Source organism: Brachyhypopomus gauderio, chromosome 13 (assembly GCF_052324685.1).
Source record: "Brachyhypopomus gauderio isolate BG-103 chromosome 13, BGAUD_0.2, whole genome shotgun sequence".
NCBI classification, from domain to species: Eukaryota; Metazoa; Chordata; class Actinopteri; order Gymnotiformes; family Hypopomidae; genus Brachyhypopomus; species Brachyhypopomus gauderio.
The window spans coordinates 2281616-2301478 of NC_135223.1; the positions used below are offsets into that span (position 1 = coordinate 2281616).

Sequence of the window (19863 nt, forward strand, 5' to 3'; positions counted from 1 at the left end):
TTACATGTAGTCATGATGTGTGATTTAAAGCTGAGCTCATTATTAAAGGTGACGCCCAGGTTCTCAACATATTGTTTGGCATTCAGATTCATTTGATTTAAATAAGTCTGGACATCATTCCTTTGCGAATCACTACCAAGAACAAGAACCTCTGTCTTTTCTTTATTTAATTGCAGAAAATTGTCAGACATCCATAATCTGTACAATCAAACAGTGAGCAAATTGATTTTAGGGCTTTGGGTTCTAGAGAAATGTAAAGTTGAGTATCATCTGTTTATTGATGATAACTAATACCATGGTTGTTAATGATATGTGGTAATGGAAGCATATATAGGTTGAACAGTAACGGCCCAAGAATTGATCCTTGGGGGACGCCACAAGTTATTTTTTGACTTGATTTTTTTGAAGAGGTACCTAATGCAACATAGTAATCACACCCACTTAGATACGATCTAAACCAGGGGTACTCAACTGGCGGACCGCGGTCCGGATCCGGACCCGAACGCAGTCCTGTCCGGACCCAATCTCATTCCTGATTAACTGGATACGGACCAAAACAAAACCGTTGCATTTATTTCAGGGCTATTGAAAAAACACTCCGTCACGAGTGTTACGTTCGCCACCCCCGCTCAACAACTTACGTTCGCCAAAACACCCCCCCCCCCCAAAAAAAACTTACGTTAGCCACCCCCGCCCGCACCGGACCTCGGGTCACACAGGTATCTGCCAAAATTGTACCGCGAACAAATTTAGTTGAGTACGCCTGATCTAAACCATTCTAAGACTAAGCCACTAAGGCCTACCCAGCTCTGTAGTCCATCAAGAAGTATTTCATGATCAACATTATCAAAAGCGGCACTTAAATCTAACAGAACAAGGACTGAGAATTTGCCTGCACCCTTATTCAATCTCAGGTAATTTACTACCTTAACTAGTGCTGTTTCAATGCTGTGGAGAACTCTGAAGTGTCATTTATTTGATTTACTTTGACATGATCAACTGGATTGATACAACTTTTTCGATGATTTTGCTAAGAAAGGAATGGTTAGATATAGGTTGATAATTATTGAGAATTTTGGGATCAAGATTTCTGTTCTTTAATAGTGGTTTAACCATTGCAGTTTTAAGAATATTAGCAGAGGTGTCAATTCCAGGTTCAGAAAGTAAAGGTCCTCACCAGGATTTTGCTCAAATTTGCTAGATTTTCTAATTAGTGCAATCCAGGTAAAATTAGTGGAATCAACACAATCCAGGAAGCCTGAGCAAAATCCTGGTGAGGACTTTTACTTTCTGAACCTGGAATTGACACCTCTGAATTCTCCCAGTTGCAGAGACTGATTAACAATCGTTAGAACTTCATTAGCTAAAATTGCTATGTCCTGCCTTATACTAGTAATCCTGTCCCTAAAGAATATTCACATTTTTCACAAACTCATCACATTTTTCAACTGAAACAGTTTCAGGGAAGACACAGGAGGTGGGGTTTACTAGCTGATCTATACTTCTGAACAGGACAGCTGAGTTATTTTTAGATGAATCGATTAAGGTAGAGAAGTAGTTTTTCCTTGCTGATTTCACTTCACTGTTGTAATTCTGCAATGTTGTTTTATAAATATCAAAATGTACTTGCAATTTTGACCTTCGCCAAGGTCTCTCAGCTTTGCCTAAATTTTACAATAGATGGTGTTTCTCCAGGGCATCTTAATTTTACCAGATATAATTTTAGTTGCCGGTACCTTTGGTGCCACAGCATCAATACAGTTCCTAACTATGTGTGTGAATGTTTCTAACTCCCATTTTCTGAGAGAGGAGGGAGGGACTGTATCATGTCTGTGAAGGCCACGGCACTGCCAGCACTGAGATAATGCTTGGTTATTGTGTGCTTTTCACTAAATGTTCTAATAGATAATGACGTACTGAAAAATACACCAAAATGATCAGAGATTGCAACATCAGTAATTTCAGTATTATTACCCTCTATGCGTTTAGAAATTATCAAATCTAAAATGTGGCCGTGCTTATGAGTTGGGCCTGATACATGCTGTATGAGATGAATTCTGAAGTGATTGGATTTGTGGATATATCTATGTGAATATTGATCTGTATGTAGTCTGGGAGGATGATAGATAACAATCAAAAGAACTGAATAAGTACTATTGAGTTGTACTGCCAGATATTCAAACGTAGGATGTTCCCCTAATGAGATCTGCTTACAATGGAATGCTTTATGGTAAAAACATGCAACACCACCACCTCTCTTATTTACTCTAGAGACATTAAAATAGTTAAAGTCGGGAGGCGAAGCTTCATATAGCACTATTGCTCCATTGATATCAAGCCAAGTCTGTTAGAAAAAGAAAGTCCAGACAATAATCTTCAATTAATTTAGCTATTATAAAAGACTTGTTATATATACTGAAATAACTAGCATGAAAGCATCACCAAAACATTCTGAAACCTTGTGTTTCTCTGCAATTTTTGCTTCTTTACAGTACAATGTAGTTACTCTCCTACAACATTCTTCAGATTTAGATATAAGTATATCCATATGTGTGTGTGCGTGTGTGTGTGTGTGCTCTGTCTGTCTGGACCAGGAAGAAAGACTTTAACAGAGTTAGTGCTGACTGTGGTGGTTCTGTCTCCGGAGAGGGTAGTGCCTGCGTCAGCGTGGTCTCACTGCTACGGGCTCCATTCAGGCTGGCTGATCCAGTCTGCTCTGTCACTCCGTGTTATGTTAGCACAACACCAGCATTAGGGAGATCTGAGGCAGAGATTACATGAAGGCTGAAGATCATGTGACTTAAGGCTGTAGATCATGTGACTGATCCAGAGTCAGTTTATAGCGAATAATAAGAATGCATCAAGATTTGTGGGTATCATCAACAATCAATGAATTCCAGCAGATCACTGTTACTATAAAGGGCTTAGACAGAGTGGCTCCTTAAATTTGTGACATTAACAACTTGCTTGTGAATTATAGCTAGCATTTTGCCTATATAAACAAAGCCTCAAGTTATTCAGAACTTGAATAACAGGTAAGAGGTTTTATACTACATTCAAGTGGAAAAGTCAGTTATGAGTGTTATGAGTTATGAGTCACATAATAGTCATATAATAAACTATATTTTACATGAAAACAAATTAATATTATTGATGGTTTGCTGGCTTACTATAGTTGTAAGTACACAAAACATGACATTAAAAACATGAGTCATATAATATGTTTAATTAAAATATCATTTATTTTTTTCCAAAATAGCAGATAGCAGTGTGTAGTCCTTATATAACCTAAACAAAAATTTAATATAATGTACATAACACATCTAACAATTTCCATTTCATTCACTCATTTTCACAGAAACACAAAAGATGCAATTTTCTGGTCCCTTGATTTCATGTAAAGAGATGAGGTTTAAAACGCATCCTTCATGTGCACATCATACAGCTAATTTAGGAAATCAGTTCATAAATATCTTTATGGAATTATTCAACATAAACCCGCACTAAGCTCCCATTCTAAGATCGCAATTCCATTAGCACTATTGGAGATTATGCCTAATGCAAAACAGATAAATTGCTGTGATGATTCGATGTTTAAGTGTTAGAATTAGGACTACTGAAAATCTCCTCTGCAGTATCCTCTGCAGGTATTAGAGGTGTACATGCGCTTCTCAGTAAGCCTGGATGTACTGTACCATGAGTGTGTGTGTGTGTGTGTGTGTGTGTGTGTGTGTGTGTGTGTGTGTGTGTATCAGAGGAGATTTCGAGGTCACTCTGCCATAATGGCTGTCCGTGCTAAGTTTCGCTAAGCTGCAGTGATCCTGAGGCAGGCAGAGGGAGATTACAACCGGGCATTGTGGGAGGCAGCCGTCACAGATGGCCAGACGTTCACCTGGCCCCGGGGCCCCTAGGCCCGTGTGCGAGGCCGTCTGCCCACGCCCCACTGCACTGGAGAGATACGGGGGTGTTTTTGCATAGCCTATGGGAAGCGGGATCGGGGTGTGCAGAGCGCCGAATGAGAAGTCACTCGGTCTTCTTTTTAGGACCGTGGAGGAACCACCAGCCATGACAGCGGTAGACAGCAACTGGGATCAAGGTCACGCCAGCACCGACGCAGCGAGAACTTCAGCCGACGTGTTGAGGGCACCGGGGTCTGGTGTAGAACGATAAAGTGGCAGGAGTGTGTGCTCCATCTGTGTCTACTGAAGCACGCAAGGTTCACTACAGTGAGAGGGGCAAGGGGTGAGGGTCTCGGGGCCCCGTCTTATTTGAAAGAGGCGCGGACCGCGCGACCTTTTAGAGGCTGTGGGGGGCGGTAGTTGTCCACCATGCAGCATTCGGGTTCCCCCTCTGCTGAGAAGAGCAGGCTACGGAATTCCTCCATCTGTGTGTTGGAGAGAGAGAAAGGAGAGAGTTGGAGAAGTTCAGCACCTGTTTACGTCACTTACGTGTCTAAAACGGCATAGTGCAGAGGGTGCTGATAACACTTGGAGAGTTGATATAAGTATTCATTATTTTAACTGTAATCAAATATAATCTTTAACTGGTACAGGATGTTTTGCACTGAACACTCTCTCATTTAAAATGATATTGAGTGCCACAATAACATTGGGAAACCTGGTTGTGAATAGAAGCATTCACAGCAAATGCATTTCATTCACTTCCATGTGAATTTAAGCAAATATTTTGAGTAAATAGTTTCATATTCCACTGTTCCATTCCAGAACCTTTAGCTGTCTGTTACTGTTCGACTAGTTCATAATTGTCAGTGACCTTTTCTACGAGGAAACCACGTTTGAAACGTTTGAAGAGAACACAATGAGTCCAATTACATGTCCCAAAGTCTGTCTAGTGTGTAACCATAACATTACTCCATCCAGGTGTGTTTACCTCAGTGTACCCAATTTTAGAACAATAAAAGGTTTTGAACAATCACAGATATTGATGTGTGTCTGTCTTCTTTCTTTCTTACTTACTTTAAGGGGAACACATGAGAATTAATGATTAGCACTATTCCATACACCAATAACTTCACTCATTTATAAACGAGTCAAACCTGGACAGAGCTAACGCTGATTGGATGCTTGCAGACAATCCACGTGACACTCTCCAGGAGAGGGGGTGTGGTCAAGGAGCCGTCATATGTCCAGTAGTCTAGACAGTCTGGAAGCAGTGTGGATGGGTCAAAGTCTGCAAATGAAGTCTGCTTGCCCTGTTGCCAGAACCAAAAAGACAGAAAGGTATGACTGGGAGTTTCAGGCTCAATCTGTTCAATCCTTCAGAAAATAAAAGTCATTCATTAAAAATTCAGAAGAACTTGCCTTTGCCTGAATGGAACCCAGTGCATCAAGAACTTTCTGGAGCTCTGGGTTGTCATCGCCGATCTGATTAATGTAAAAACGAACATGTACATTATGATCAAGGGTATGCTCATAGACACTCACGCAGTTAAACACAAAAAATCTCACCAAGTTCTTTTACAGTAAAGCAACAGAGCACTTGCAGGTACACAAACCTCCAGGAAGACTCCCACAACGGCCAGGCCATCTGGCTTGCTGGCGGCCTCACTGAAGCTGGGATATCTGGTGTTCCAATGTACTAAATGAAGCTGAAGACAAATCAGATGTTTTATCCCCAAATTACAGACACTGATCCCACACCCCTGATCCCCCTACCAGTGCAGCACTGAGATCTGGAGGGTGCATACTTCAGCGGGGTACACTCTGCTGTCCACCGTGTGCTCCGAGCCCTTGTGGTCGCTGGAACCCCAGTGGAAGTGGAACTGCTTCAGCCTGTAGGTGCCAGAGACCGGGCCTCCCGTCAGAGCTGAGGAGAGAGCGCGATTCAGAAAGGGAAGGTAAAAGAGAGGCACGTGCTGAAAAAAAACACCCAGTTTAGCATCATGCATCACGCACGAAGTTGTCAAAAGATACCCAGCCGCCTGCACGCCATGGTTATACCTAGCAAAGTGGCAACAAGCCACAATAAAAACAAATAAATAAAATATAGCCGCAAGCGGCAATTGGCGGGTTCACACACGAATAGGCCACTTGGCTTCAATAGGCAATAGACCCAATAGGTTCTTTAGACCCAAAAGAAGCTGTTTGAGTGGAAAAAATGCACAAATAAATCAATGTGCAAAAAAATGTTCAATTGGGGCACTAAAGGCCCAAAAGGATCAAAATAATTTGTATTGGCAAAATGATTCAAATCACAGAACTAAATCACATGCTGAGATCAGCTTTGTGTGTGTGTTTGTGTGGTATTTCATGTGAGAAATAGTTTTCAGTCCGTTCCGATGTTTGGCCACTAGATGGAGCCCAAGTACTACCATACTGATATCTCATTAATCTCAGTAATGCAATATGACATTTTGGTGAATTAAAAGGTTCATTTCTGGTCAGGCAGTGCACTTTTTGTTATAAGATGCAATTGCAATGTTATAGAACTTATTGATCTGGATCATACAAGACCAATTACTTGTCTGTATTCTGCATAACAAGATTGCTGCATGTGTTTTTATGTTTTCTTAGGTTTTTGGGTACTGTAGCGCCCCCGACAGGCCAATTTGAACCAAACTTGGCATACCTCACAAGGACTTCAGGATAAAAAAGCCTTTCAAATTGGGACTTGATTGCATACATGGTTTATGAGTTATAGCAATATAGGTCATATATGGCATGGCCACAATGATATAATGGGAAAATGGACCAATCAGAAAAATAAAAATCCAACATTTTTTTACTCAGTTTTTACCTACAGAGTCTACTGATTATGGTCATAGCAATTTTTCCATAATTGGATCAAATTCCTATGACTAGTTTGTAAATAGCTATTTTCAAACAATTGATGAATGTGACAAAAGTATGCATTTTTTAATAGGACTTATAATTGCAAAGTTGTCAGGTCTACTGCAAGGAATAAAAAGAAACAAGTTGCATGTTCCTAAGTGAAAATTTGGAGGAGTTATGCATGATTTTCACAAATAGCGCCACCTAGTGGCCAAATGTTTCAAAACTGCACAGCATGACACATAGTCCTGAGATATGCACAGTGGTGAGGTTTCAAGTTGTTTGGCCAATGGTAAGTCTGTCAAATGGCCAATTAATTCAAATAAAAATTAATTGGCTCATGGCGGCCATGTTTTTTGAGTGATGATGTCATCATTGTGTGTCTTGATATCACTTGGGCCCCTGATGATGCCTGTAAAGTTTTGGCTTGATGTGACTAATGGTTTCTGAGATACAGTTTTTCCCATGTTATAGCGCCCCCTATTGGACAATCGTGGCCAGCTTTGACCTATGACCTCGGAGTCATGTGCCCTAACAACTGTTAAAATTTTATGAAGATCCGTCAAAGCGTTGCTGAGATATGGCTGTTTAAGTAAATTTGGCCACGCCTTGGAGCTATTGATTGACATGTGACAACCAGACTGTATGCAAATCTCAAAATGTTTTTAAGCAAGGTTGATAATGAGATTCTCCTGAATATTTTGACACCAAGGTTGTGGTGATCCGATGAAAAACCAGGGACTAGTACAAAAAAGTAGGTTTTGCATATTATGCAAATTAGCAAAAAATCTAAGTAGGCGGAGCTTAATGGTTCTTGAGGCTTTTTTGTTTGTCTGAAGCCAAGGAATGCACCTGAAGTGGAATTTTGTTTCTAGGCCATACGGTTTGGGAGATATGGACCAAAACGCAAAATGGTGCGCTATAGCGCCACCATCAGGCCAATGTGGGTCTCTGTGCTTTAGCACGGTCTCGCAAAGAGACTACACCATCCTGCCAAGTTTGGTCTCCCTGGGCCTTACGGTCTAGGCTGCAGTATGCGTTTTATCAGTAGAAAAATAATAATAATAAGAAAGAAAGAAAAAACCCGACAATAACAATAGGTTTCCCACACTGTGTGTGTGAACCCTAATAATCAAGTTCTAGAGAATCGGGCAACACCGCAGCTACAACCACCGGCGTAGTACCAACACACAAAAGTGCATTTTTACCCGGACAATACACTGCCTAAATCCCCTTTGCATGCTAATTAAATTTTAGATAAAAGCTTTCATTACGAACTAAGGACTAATCCTTAATCACGTTATTCTCCATGCTATAGAAATGAACACAGAGTAGGTTTGCTGCAAACAGGTCAGTCCCACCACTGGGCCGATTAGATAAGACTGCAGTGCTGTGCGCGCGACTTGCAACTGGCGCGTTACAGTGGAAAAAGTCATGTTTCACTTAACACCTTTGCGGGTGTGATTTCTCAGGCTGACTGAGCACTGAAAAAATACTTTGGTGTAACATCTGATGGCTGACACTTTCACACACATTGCAGGGTTTAATGTTTAACTGAGAAATGAGTCAAAAGTTCACCGGGAACTTTTTACACTGAACTTCTTTATGCTCCTATTGTTTTACTTCCCGTTTCGACATTTCCCATTTACGACAGTCGTCATTCTGAAAATGCAGGACTGATTGTTTTTGCATTCGTGTTAAATTAAGAATATCCCAGAATAGCAGGCGACCGTATGAAATAAAACGGTTTTACCGGTGCGCACAGCAGAGATGTTGCATGTAACGAATGCAGCCACCGGATGCCACGACACATACCGGTAATCGTTTGAAAATCACGGAAAGGTTCACTAACTTGAGCTGTCCGTGTCGTCGGCGAACGTTACTTGAAAGGAGTGTCCGCTGTTGAGGATGTGGAGGGAGGATGAAGGGTCGTACTCGAGTGTGAGCGGCTGCAGCGCAGGGTCGTACGAAGCCTCGGCGGATACTATGTTGATAGGAGACTGGCGCGGTCCGCCCGCAACCGGAAAGTTTTCAACCCATTTGTCAGGTCCTGCAACGAGAAGGAGACGTTGATGAAAGAGCGCGATCTCGGTTTATACAGGACGAATCTGGTAGCGTGTCCAAGGTGAACATGTCGCTGGCAATGTCAAACTGGAGTGATGCAGCCCGTCTGCAGGTATGCGGGCGCTTCTGGAGTCAGGACGGTGCACGCGGTTCGTCCTCGGCACGCGCCGACGTTAACGGACTTTGCAGGAACACAGAACACAGTGTGCCTCACCGTTGTCCGCTGCGTATCCCCATCCGCCAGACATGGTTACAATTTTACTGGTTCTTGGCGTTTGCGGCTGATATTGCTTGAGTCGGACCTGTGCGTAAACCGCCAGTATCGCCAAGCCGGCGCGTCAGGGTTTATATACGCTCCCCTGAACGCTGCTCTCGTTAAGCTGGTTGGTTTGGACATACGATCGCACACATGCGACCAGGAGGAGGTACTAGCGCAAAGGATCGATGACACATCTCGCTCTCTCTCCCTCTTTCAGTCTCTCTGCATCTCTCTCTTTCTAACAGTCCCGAGATGTCGCTCTTGCTATGCAACAGCGCCGAGATGCCGTCGCGCGCTCTGCTTCATCCGTCAGAATGCGCAACTTGCTGCATTTTAATCCCCGGTAATGCCCGTCTAACTCCTCCGGCTCCCGTCGGCAGTAAGCACGGAGAGCACTGCATGCGCTACTGTGACTGCAATGCTGCATTCTGAGTTATACAAGATATTCCGCAGGCCGAAAAGCTCAAATATATGCAAAAATGCATTTCTGCATCGTTGCACTGATATACGGTGTACTGATACACCAATGGGTTGTTGCATTTTATGATGGATGCACTGAATTGCTAGTTTTCTTTCGCTTATCAACATGCTTGGTGGGGGGAATGAATGCGGTGCGAGCGAAGCCCATGGTTGCCATCTGGCGGTGTAGTGGAATTTTAGTGGAAGTAATAGTTCAAACTCTTAAACGAATAGCCGCGTGTTGGTCATCTCCTTCGTGAGTTATTAAGGTTTTAACAAGACTTAGAAATAACAGCAGAAACGATTGCCACCAACGATGTTGGAGACATCAAGGAGAGAGCTATGCACCAGCCACTGCTGTCATCAGATGAGACTTTTATGGTGGTGGTGTTAGTGTGGGCAAACATAACTGCCCTACACTTTGTGACAAGCCTATACTACTTGAGTAACATCATTAATCCAGTCACTGTGCCTCTGCATGAACAACACAGTCCTTATTTCAACTTCATGGACGACAATGTTCCAGTTCATCAAGGTCACATCATTGCGGAGCGGCTGCTGGAGACGGGGGTTCCTTTAATGGAGCGACCTACACTTTCTCCACACCTGAATCCCATAGAAACCCTGTGGGATCAGCTGAGTCACTGTGTAGAGGCTCATAACTCTGTACCCCAGAAACTCAATGACCTGAGAGTGGGACGCCCAAGCAGACAATAAGTCGACTTGTGAGATATAATTGATGCTGAAGGGCACACAACAAGTTACTACCACATTTACATTTTTTTTTGGGGGGGGGGGGGGGGGTGTTTACTATACAAGCGCAATACAATACAATACAATACAAACCAAACAATAAATGGTTTGAGATGAGGAAATCTGCTTAAATGCCCTACTTTCATGATGTAATATCACTGTAGTATCACAGTATTACTAGGATACCTTTCTTTCACCTTCAACATACAGACTGTACAGGACACGCAAAAACTAGAGCATGTTTTCATAGCTGCAGGATTGGACTGCTATGATTCCTGGATGTTAAGAAGATAGTGTCTTTACAAGGACCAGAATGTCTGACCATATTAGTCCAATATTATCTACACTGCATTGGTGGTCTGTCAGATTCTGTCTTTATTGCAAAATTGTACTACTGATATTCAAATGTGTATATGCCCTTGCTTCTCAGTATCAAAGTAAACTTATTTCCTAGTATTAACCACAGTGGTGTAGTCCTAAAAAAAATAAGTGGGGGGGTCATTTTTGGTGTGGTGGTGTAGCGATTCTAAATAATTGAATTGTTGTGCGGGGGGTTGTGGCGAGTGTAAGTTGTTGAGGGGGGGGGGGGGGGGGGGGTGTCCGATTGCCAGGAGTTGGCGGATTACTAACGCATCATGTATAAACCTAGCGTTTGACGTAACAGTCTCAGCAAGAGCAACATCCAGTTAAAATAAGTGGGGGACGGTGTTCCCCCGCTACACACTCCCACTACACCACTGGGGGGGATGCGTCCCCCCTGTTAAAATAAGTGGGGCGACGGCTACCCCCCCACTACACCCCTGATTAACCATCACATCTGCTTAGATTACAAGGTGCTGGTAATCTGTTAATACCTAGAAATATGCAAGAATAAGTAGGAAGAATAGCATTCAAACAAAACCCCTCAGTTGGTGCTGTTGTCCCGCGTCTCTCGTGCCTGTACCTGAGTGGATCCACCATCTGTACCTGAGTGGATCCCCCACCTGGTAAATGAGTGGATCCCCTACCTGGTACCTGAGCCCATTGAGTCTCTGTTCCACCCACTCTCCTGAAGACCTTTTACTGAAGACCCCATCACTACTACCGTCAGCACAATTTAACTCTTCACTAGCTGTCATAACACCCAGCTAGGACAACTGTTATGTCATACACACATACATAAATATCATAGATGTCATACAAAATTCATAAGCTTTCCACATTCCTTAAGTATTTAGGCTGTTAGGTAAGGTGTCTGAGTTTTTACAGTAGATGGCGGTAATGAAATCTTGGTTGCCAGTCACTACCCGAAGAAGACGGTGCTTACGGAAACGAGACACGTGTGTTGGTGGGCTACATTAGTAAAGACGTCAGTCGCCCGCTGTAAGTTAACTTTTATGTGTTTATTTATCTTTTGACGCACTAAAATCAAAGCTGTAATGGCTAACATTCGAGCTGGGCAGTAACGGACCCTACGCCAGACATATACACGTTAACTAGCTACCTGCCAGTTAGCTAGCGTTGTTAGGTTAGCTGGCTATAGTTTATTTAACTGGATTTGTTATCGGTACCACACCTTCTCTCATAGTTCTGTTGGTTTATTTACCTTTCTTTTAGGAAAAGATGGCAAAAAATAAACAGAAGGGTAAAAAACAGAAGAACGTGTTTCAAGTTGCTGTCCATCAGTCGAAGCCCAAGACCAAGACCAAGCCTGTTAGGACTTCGTTAAAACATGTAGGCTTGTCCAGCCTCTCAACTCTGTGTTGGTGTTTAGTTGCTCTGGTCGTGTTTCCTGGTTGAAATATGATTACAGAATGAGCTGTGAGTTGACATTTCGGTTTCTCTTGACATAAGATTAACAGTTTGAAGAATGAGAAAGTGGACAACCTAAATCAGATCTTCTCAGAAGTCCAGAGGAACGTGAAAAGTATTTCAAGACCTGCGGCTCCCGAACCCAAACGCAGTGCAACGGTAGGGTCATGATCGTATCGTGAAATCTTTATACCTCTTGTGGTTGGTTTGCAATTGAGATAAACCTAAATAGCAATTTTAAGGAGAAGAATGCAGGCTAATGTTCAATATTGAGTTTGAAGTTTTGAAATTTGTTGGGTTGAAAGTTTGTTTTAAACATGTTTTACAGGTTGTAAAGGACAAACCGCAGGAGCCTGTCAACGTGGATGGTGCCACCCAGATGTTTTCTCAGTTATAGTCAAATGGATCTGTTCAGAAAAATGCATTTGCATCTGTGGACTGTGTTAGTGGAAAGCAAGCTCAAATATAATGAGTTTGGGTCTATATGTTAAGGTGAGACATTTGGAGGAATAATCTCAAATGTCAATGTGTTGACACCGCTTGGGAGTTGTATCAAGAATTCTGAATCTGAATTTCATGTGATGAATTCTTTTAATGAAAGCCAGATGAACCAGGTTTTAACCTTGGCCAAAATGTCTCTTCAATAATAGTCTGTCATAAGTCAGGCCTGATACTACTGGCTGATGCAACATGGACAAAATGAGGGATTTTTTTGCCAGGAAATTGAGTTTAGTGCTTTAATTTGCAATTCTATGAACACTTACACAACACTGAAGTTTGATGTATATACAACAAAGTGTACATGATCAGAAATGGTGCATTATAATGTAACATTACTTTGTGCTATTAAAGTCCTGTTGAGTGCTGCTACAGATATTATAGAATGACTAACAAGTCCTAACTTTGCTTCTGGCTTCAGTTTTTTCACATAGCCATTTTCTGAGTATCGTGGCCTTGCTTTTCTTAAGTGATAGCCATATTACGATGCTGTTAATCACATGAAGTTTGAGAAGTTCTATCAGATCAGCTTCTGGTGATGTTTCCAAGTTATGCTGTGTGTAGTTCATTATTATTTATAATTTAAGAAATGACAATATATATTAACATATCACTGTTGTCTTGTCAAGTCTGTCATACTCTATATTCAGAATGCAATTCTGAGCTTTTTGTTTTTAAGCAAAAACAAGGTGTTTTCCCTCTTATATTATTACTCTTAACATCTGAAAATCCAAAATTGGGACGAGAAGCCTTTAAATGAAGTTTGTTTGTGGATTTTTTCACCACCATACACTCAGAAACCCTGGAGCAATGGTAACGTGAAATGTTGTATATTAGTTCAGATGTGGCTCTCTAAATGGACTCTTAAACAGTTCCCAGTTGCCCTATATTCTGTATTGCAGTCAAAAGTGATTATTGTGTATTCATGTATCAAGTGGCTCTCTAACCTGTAGTATTTCATGAAACGCTATGAAAAAGTTGCATGTGATGTGATATATGACAAACAGAAAGGAGATGTGTCCCATGGGAAATCTGTAGAAATTGGATTCATTCAGGACGTGACGCACAAAACATGAGACTCCTTGGACATTATTTTATCACTCCAAAAGATCTGGAAATCCTTATTTGCTCGTGTTTTGTTGCTCCTTCTTTATACATTACACTCGGATGATCAGACAGTGAATATTTGATCGCATTTAAAATGAGCAACTAATGATTGTTATGGACTCAACTGTGTAAGCATCTTTGGCGCCATCTGTCGGGGGAAATGAGCCTTTACGGCACACGTAATTGTTAGTCAGGTCCTTAAAGGCGTGTAATAATATGGAAGTAATGGAGCAATACTTTTAACACGAGGCTTCCTGTATAATGTGGGAATATTGCTGACAGTATTTTGTCCTAAATATCATTATGCTCACTGTACGGTTTGTATGAACGTCGACGCCTGCTTCGCTTTGCGAGTGTCGTGTTTTAGTGCGCGTCAAGGACCCCAACAAAAGTCACAGATTTGGTCCTTTCCCTACAACCGACACGGCGACGAAATGGACTCAGCTGCCAATGCCTAGCCAAACACTTCTTATCGGAACCATGATTCGGTCCTGACCGTTTCCTGCATCCTAAAAGATCCGTTCACGTTTCAACGGGTGCGCTACGTGTGCGCTTGTATCGGCGTTAACGAGCTGGACATGTCTGGCGGGGCGTCTGCTGGTGCTGGCGCAGCCTCCGCGGGCTGCGGGGCGACCGGGTCCGGTTCTGGCATCGCGGGGAGACTCCCCAGTAGGGTTTTGGAGCATATTTTCTCGTATCTGGAGTTAGCGGACCTGACCAAATGCTCTCTGGTGTGCTGGCACTGGAACGGCTGCCTGTCGGACGAGAACAGCGAGGTGTGGCGCAGCCTGTGCGCGCGCTCCGTGAGCGAGGAGGCTCTGCGCTCCGACATCCTCTGCAACATACCGACGTTCAAGGGGAAAGTGAGTCGCGCACGTGCGGAGGCGCGAGCCTGGAGGCGCGTTGTGTGGGGGGTGTTTTTGGAGGAGAATGAAAAGGTTTGGCGGCTGCTGCACGATAATAAACGGTCGGCGGTGTAAAACGGCCGCAGACTGAAGCGTCTTTGACGCCTGCTCATGACGTCATTTGTAAATACTACAGACGGGTCTGCAGAACCGACCCGCAGGATCTTGGACGATCCTGGACGATCCGAAGGGTTTTTGGGGGCCGGGTTTGTCCTAGAGTTGTACTGTACTCCAGGGTGCAGTGCTGTTGACTATTTATGGTTTCTGAATTGCTTAGATATGCACTGTTTGTAAACTATTACAGGAGAGAAGCGTGTAGGCCTAATTATTTCTGTAATGGTTTCTTTAAAATACAAAAAAACCCTCATCAAATAGGATTAAACTTACATTGGGTTTATTTATAAGGTTGATCTTTATCAACTCCTCTAACCATGTAGGGATGTAACGTTACTGTTTAAGCTAGGACATACTCGCTTCAGATAGAGCAGACTGGTGATGCGTCTCTTCAGTGTTCTTGCTTGATTCATCACTCACTATTTGATAAGTACTTTAGCATCTCCACCATTTTGACCTGCATATTTTAGCTTTCACATAAATACAATTATTTTATGTGGTAAGCGATCCCATACGTTTAACTTCTGAATGAGCGCTGATGGAGAGCTGATGGCACTGCAGCCCTGCTGTCATGATAGTCACCATAACCTTCTCATCTCTCCACTCTCTCCACAGCTGAAGTCTCTACAACACGCTCTGAGCACCCACGACTGCTCGAGGAACGTGTACGTTAAGAAGAACGGTTTCACTCTCCACCGCAACCCCATCGCCCAGAGCACCGATGGGGCTCGCGGTAAGATTGGCTTCACGGAAGGCAGGCACGCCTGGGAGATCTGGTGGGAGGGGCCGCTCGGTACCGTGGCCGTGATCGGCATTGCCACCAAACGGGCACCGATGCAGTGCCAAGGCTACGTGGCGCTGTTGGGTAGCGATGACCAGAGCTGGGGGTGGAACCTGGTGGATAACAACCTTCTCCACAACGGCGAAGTCAACGGCAACTTCCCTCAGTGCAACAACGCGCCAAAGTACCAGGTGAGATGGTTTGAGTATGCGGTATGGGACCAGAATGTATAAGTTAAGAGGATTCCTCACTCTGAAGTCAATGTGAAAGAATGCAGCTAAGTCACTTTGCTGTGAGTGGCCTCTCTGGTTCAGTTCACTCCAATTCCATATAGTTTCTATAGCACTTCATGCAGCAGGGAAAGAGATTGCGTGAATTTGCTTGAGTAAGACGGCCATGAAAAAATACACATTGTTTCCTTAAGTGGAGCTGTAGTGGGTTACGGGGCAGTCATGGTGGTTAGGGAACTGGTCTTGTGACCGGAGGGTTGTGGGTTCGATTCCCAGACCTAAGGCCATGACTGAGGTGCCCTTGAGCAAGGCACCTAACCCCAACTGCTCCCTGGGCACCAGGCAAGGGCTGCCCACCGCTCTGGGCATGTGTGCACCACAGCCCCCTAGTAATCACTAGCTTGTGTTTGTGTATGTGTGTGTGTGTGTGTGTGTTCTAACTGCACAGATGGGTTAAAAGCGGAGGACAAATTTCGATTGCGGTGAAAAATCACAATTGACGAAATATGGCACATTTACATTTTTATTTACATTTTATTTTTTACAGCAGAGTGACGTTATGCAGACTTTGTTTGTGTGTGGCACTTTAAACAAAGACTTGGAATGGGAACGCAGTGAGATTGTAAGTGTCTGTTAAGAGAGTATCTCTGATTTGTGGGATAGACTAGTTGTTTCTTTTCAGCTTCAAGTTTTGGATTGAAAAATTCTCGTTGGATTGGCGGTTGCTGCTAGAAAAATGTCCTTGGGGTATAAATGTAATCATGGCACAAAACCTTTACATCAGCCTTTACAGCTGGCTTTACAGTCTGCCATTCCAACGGTCTTATATAGTTTTTGCTTGTCGCACAAATTATGCATCTGAAATCCTGGCCAAGATTCCTGACTGACTGTGCAATCTCACTTGTGCTGAACATCGAACTGAGAGTGTTTCTTGCGATAAAACCCACAGTGCGAGAAACTTGCGATATTCTGCTTTTGTCATTTGTTTGCTGCTGGCCAAACGTAGACATCAAAAAGGCGTTTTACGGTGTTTCCGACCCCACGGAAGACTCTCTGCTTTCGAGTCCCCATGCTGAATTTTCTGTTCACTATGCTGGCGTTTATTTTTAGTTGCCGCGTGGGCGTGGCGTCACTCCAGCCTGCTCCCCATTGGCTGTTTTTAGACGAGCCTGGCAGTGGCACTCGCACATGAAATAATAATGCCAAGTTCTTGCCGCTGCCAGAATGTAATCGTGGGCTGGTTCTGGTCGCAGAGGCACTGAATCGGCTATTGTGGAGCAGGACGTGTAGCACCGGGGAGCAAAGAGTTTCGCCTCGTGACCTACGATTGTCGGCAGTGGAATAATCGCACAGTATAGAGCCAGCTTAATACACCAAGGAACATGGTAAACAGCAGAAGGGTTAGGGACGGGTGTGTTTTTACAGGAAAAAGTACTGCGCATGGCTTGTCCGATCATTCACAGTCTGGTCAAGGTCAAGCAGATGTCAGATCCCTTATACTGAGAGGGTCTGCACAAGGTCAAAGCTTAAAATATCAATGCAAGGTTAAGATGACTAGAAGCAAACTCGTTCACAAAATGACCAAGGGGAGGGTTAAATGTTCAACGTCAAATGAAAGCATTTTCCTTTTTTTTTTAGTTTAGTTTCAATGCACTTTTGAAATTATTTTAACCTGGATAGAGAATTAGAAAATAACTTTGTATAGAGAAATATTGTGATCCCTTTTTAATTACACGGATTTCTGCATAACTTGCTTCTATATGTTCGAATCTATACTTAAGGGTCATCTTATTAAGAACATCTACCTCACTCTGCTGTAACCCACAACAGTTCCACTTTACTGAACAATGTTTATTTTTGTGGCTGTCTTGGTCAACCTGCATCCCATTAAGGGTCAGGGATATCGACTTGGCTAATCGCACATACCGCATTTGTCCTGTTTCAGTCACTACGCTGCTGACGTAACATGATGGTAGTCCAGAACACAGAAGTGAATCATGACAACCTCTTGGGTTTTTGAACTGTAGAGACACCCTGCCGTTGTGTAGCAAAACTTCCACAGGCTTTTGAACTCTCCCCCTCGGCCTTTCACAGTTGGTGTTGGTTTGTGGTGTTATTTGATTTTGCGGACACCAACACTGAAACACAGCTTTATCGTTCATGGTTCCACATGTGTTCATGTTTCAGCAGTGTTGTGGATCATCTCAGTGGTCTTTACTATATTTGAGATGTGCAACATGGATGTACATTAAAACGAGCATTAAAACGACCTGGAGCTCTAAACGCATTAAAACGACCTGGAGCTTTAAACGCATTAAAACAACCTGGAGCTTTAAAACACATTAAAACGACCTGGAGCTTAAAACACGGGTCTTATTTGGGAAGAACCAGAAAGGAAGGATGGCTTATACGTTCACAACTTATTTTGCTACAGTAAATTAAAGCAAAAGATCAGGTATCAGATGATGTCAGAATGTAAAACAAAAAGTAATTAGGTCACATGATTAGTGGTCACATGATTAGTGGTCACATGATTAGTAATTCCCAGTCTCACTTGTTCATCTAACTACTGCTTTGGCCAAGATCTCTGAATCCCTTCACACAAATTGCGGAGAAAATAAACACGAATCACGTGTGATCCTGTTTTCACCCCCTCGTAATGCGCAACCCTGATGGTTTTGTGTTGTTTTTTGGTGTTCCAGATAGGGGAGAGGATACGCGTGATTCTGGACATGGACGACAAGACCTTGGCTTTTGAGCGAGGGTTTGAGTTTTTGGGCGTGGCCTTCAGAGGGCTTCCCAAGACCTGTCTCTTCCCAGCGGTGTCGGCCGTGTACGGAAACACTGAAGTTACAATGGTCTACCTGGGCAAACCTCTGGACGGCTGAGACGTCACACGACCACGAGACATCCGCACAATGTACAATGAACCCTGAAGAGCCTTTGGCGTGGTGGACGTGACCCGTCTGGAACAGAGAAGAGGGGGGTGCTGGTATGGGCCTGATGCTCCACTGGACGTGCGTGTGGGGCTTCAGCAAGCGTTCTCCACAGCTACGGATGGTTTTTAAAATAAATTTTAATTTATAAAAAGACACTGGGCTATGTCTTAGTCTTAGTTAATCAAGCCAACCAGAGTAGACGGCAAGTGGAAATTTTAACCCTAATCTTAACCCAAACTGTACACGTAATCTGAAATCAGTGTGTGTTTATAACACATGACAGTGGTCATGTACAGTAAGTATTGCATTGATACAATGACAGGATGACTTTAGGATTTCACAGTGCACCACAAAACGACGCATATGCTGGCATATGACATGCCAAAACGATGTTTCTATTGCCTCTACACAACTTGACCATGTTAAAGTTAAAAATAAGACTGCTTCGCTACAGGAGTAAGTACTTTGCATGCACTATAAGTCAAAGCCATGAGTGTTTGTGCAGGGAATCTAAAAGAAACCTATTGTATCAATATTCCTGTACTTCTCCATTGTGATGTAATAGTGTATAATATTTATTTATTAGGGTTTCCTTGGTAACATTCAGGTCATGGAACCAGTGAATAAACTATATGGTGCCAGTCAGGTGAAGTGTTAGTTGTACTTTTCTATTGTAGAAGCATTTTCATCTTTAATATATTATTGGTTTTGTTTAAACCGAATACTGATAATGCACAGATTTGTTAGATTTGTGGTTGGAGATGTGTTAAGATCTTCAGAAAGCCCTTTGTGTCAAATGTCCCATTTCTCTGGAACCTGCAATTACATCCTGCAGCCTTTTATCAGATATAGAGGTGGTCAAAACGGGACTTTTCAGGACCGAGATCCTTTATCGGATGTCCAAGCAAAGTTCATATACACCAGCATGTCAAAACAGCAATGAACATGCACTCTGAAGGTTTTCTTTTGTATGTGGCACAAAGATATTAGTAGAAGATCCTTTAAGTCCTGTAAGTCAAAAATATGGAGTTGTTTTTACAGCACATCCCACAGATACTCAGACTGATGTCTGGGGACTTTGGAGGTCAAATCAACTCCTTGAGCTCTTTGTCATTGTCATTGCATAGTTCCTCGAGGGCATTCCTGAACAATTTCTCCAGTGTGGCCAGGAG

The 19863-nt window shown here is 43.0% G+C and overlaps 3 protein-coding genes across 4 annotated transcripts; 2 read left to right on the top strand and 1 right to left on the bottom strand.

Moving 5' to 3' along the window:
- Positions 1 to 3211: 3211 nt before the first annotated feature.
- LOC143473581 (carbonic anhydrase 1-like) lies at positions 3212 to 9628 on the bottom strand. The gene is made up of 7 exons (XM_076970649.1): positions 9070 to 9628; positions 8644 to 8841; positions 5708 to 5826; positions 5516 to 5608; positions 5322 to 5384; positions 5057 to 5212; positions 3212 to 4384 (listed from the first exon to the last, which is right to left on the bottom strand). Exons 1-7 carry the CDS (start codon positions 9101 to 9103, stop codon positions 4265 to 4267), a joined length of 783 nt encoding a protein of 260 aa, XP_076826764.1. The 5' UTR covers positions 9104 to 9628; the 3' UTR covers positions 3212 to 4264.
- Positions 9629 to 11216: 1588 nt separating this feature from the next.
- Positions 11217 to 12984, top strand: rbis (ribosomal biogenesis factor). 2 transcript variants are annotated; one of them, XM_076970333.1, is made up of 4 exons: positions 11217 to 11688; positions 11923 to 12039; positions 12160 to 12276; positions 12446 to 12984. In XM_076970333.1, exons 2-4 carry the CDS (start codon positions 11929 to 11931, stop codon positions 12512 to 12514), a joined length of 297 nt encoding a protein of 98 aa, XP_076826448.1. In that variant the 5' UTR covers positions 11217 to 11688; positions 11923 to 11928; the 3' UTR covers positions 12515 to 12984. The 2 variants fall into 2 exon arrangements, with proteins under 2 accessions (XP_076826448.1, XP_076826449.1); XM_076970334.1 differs by lacking the exon at positions 11217 to 11688 and adding an exon at positions 11707 to 11833.
- A 926-nt stretch (positions 12985 to 13910) lies between these two features.
- Positions 13911 to 19719, top strand: fbxo45 (F-box protein 45). Its single transcript, XM_076970332.1, has 3 exons — positions 13911 to 14585; positions 15357 to 15713; positions 18455 to 19719. Exons 1-3 carry the CDS (start codon positions 14301 to 14303, stop codon positions 18638 to 18640), a joined length of 828 nt encoding a protein of 275 aa, XP_076826447.1. The 5' UTR covers positions 13911 to 14300; the 3' UTR covers positions 18641 to 19719.
- Positions 19720 to 19863: the final 144 nt, after the last annotated feature.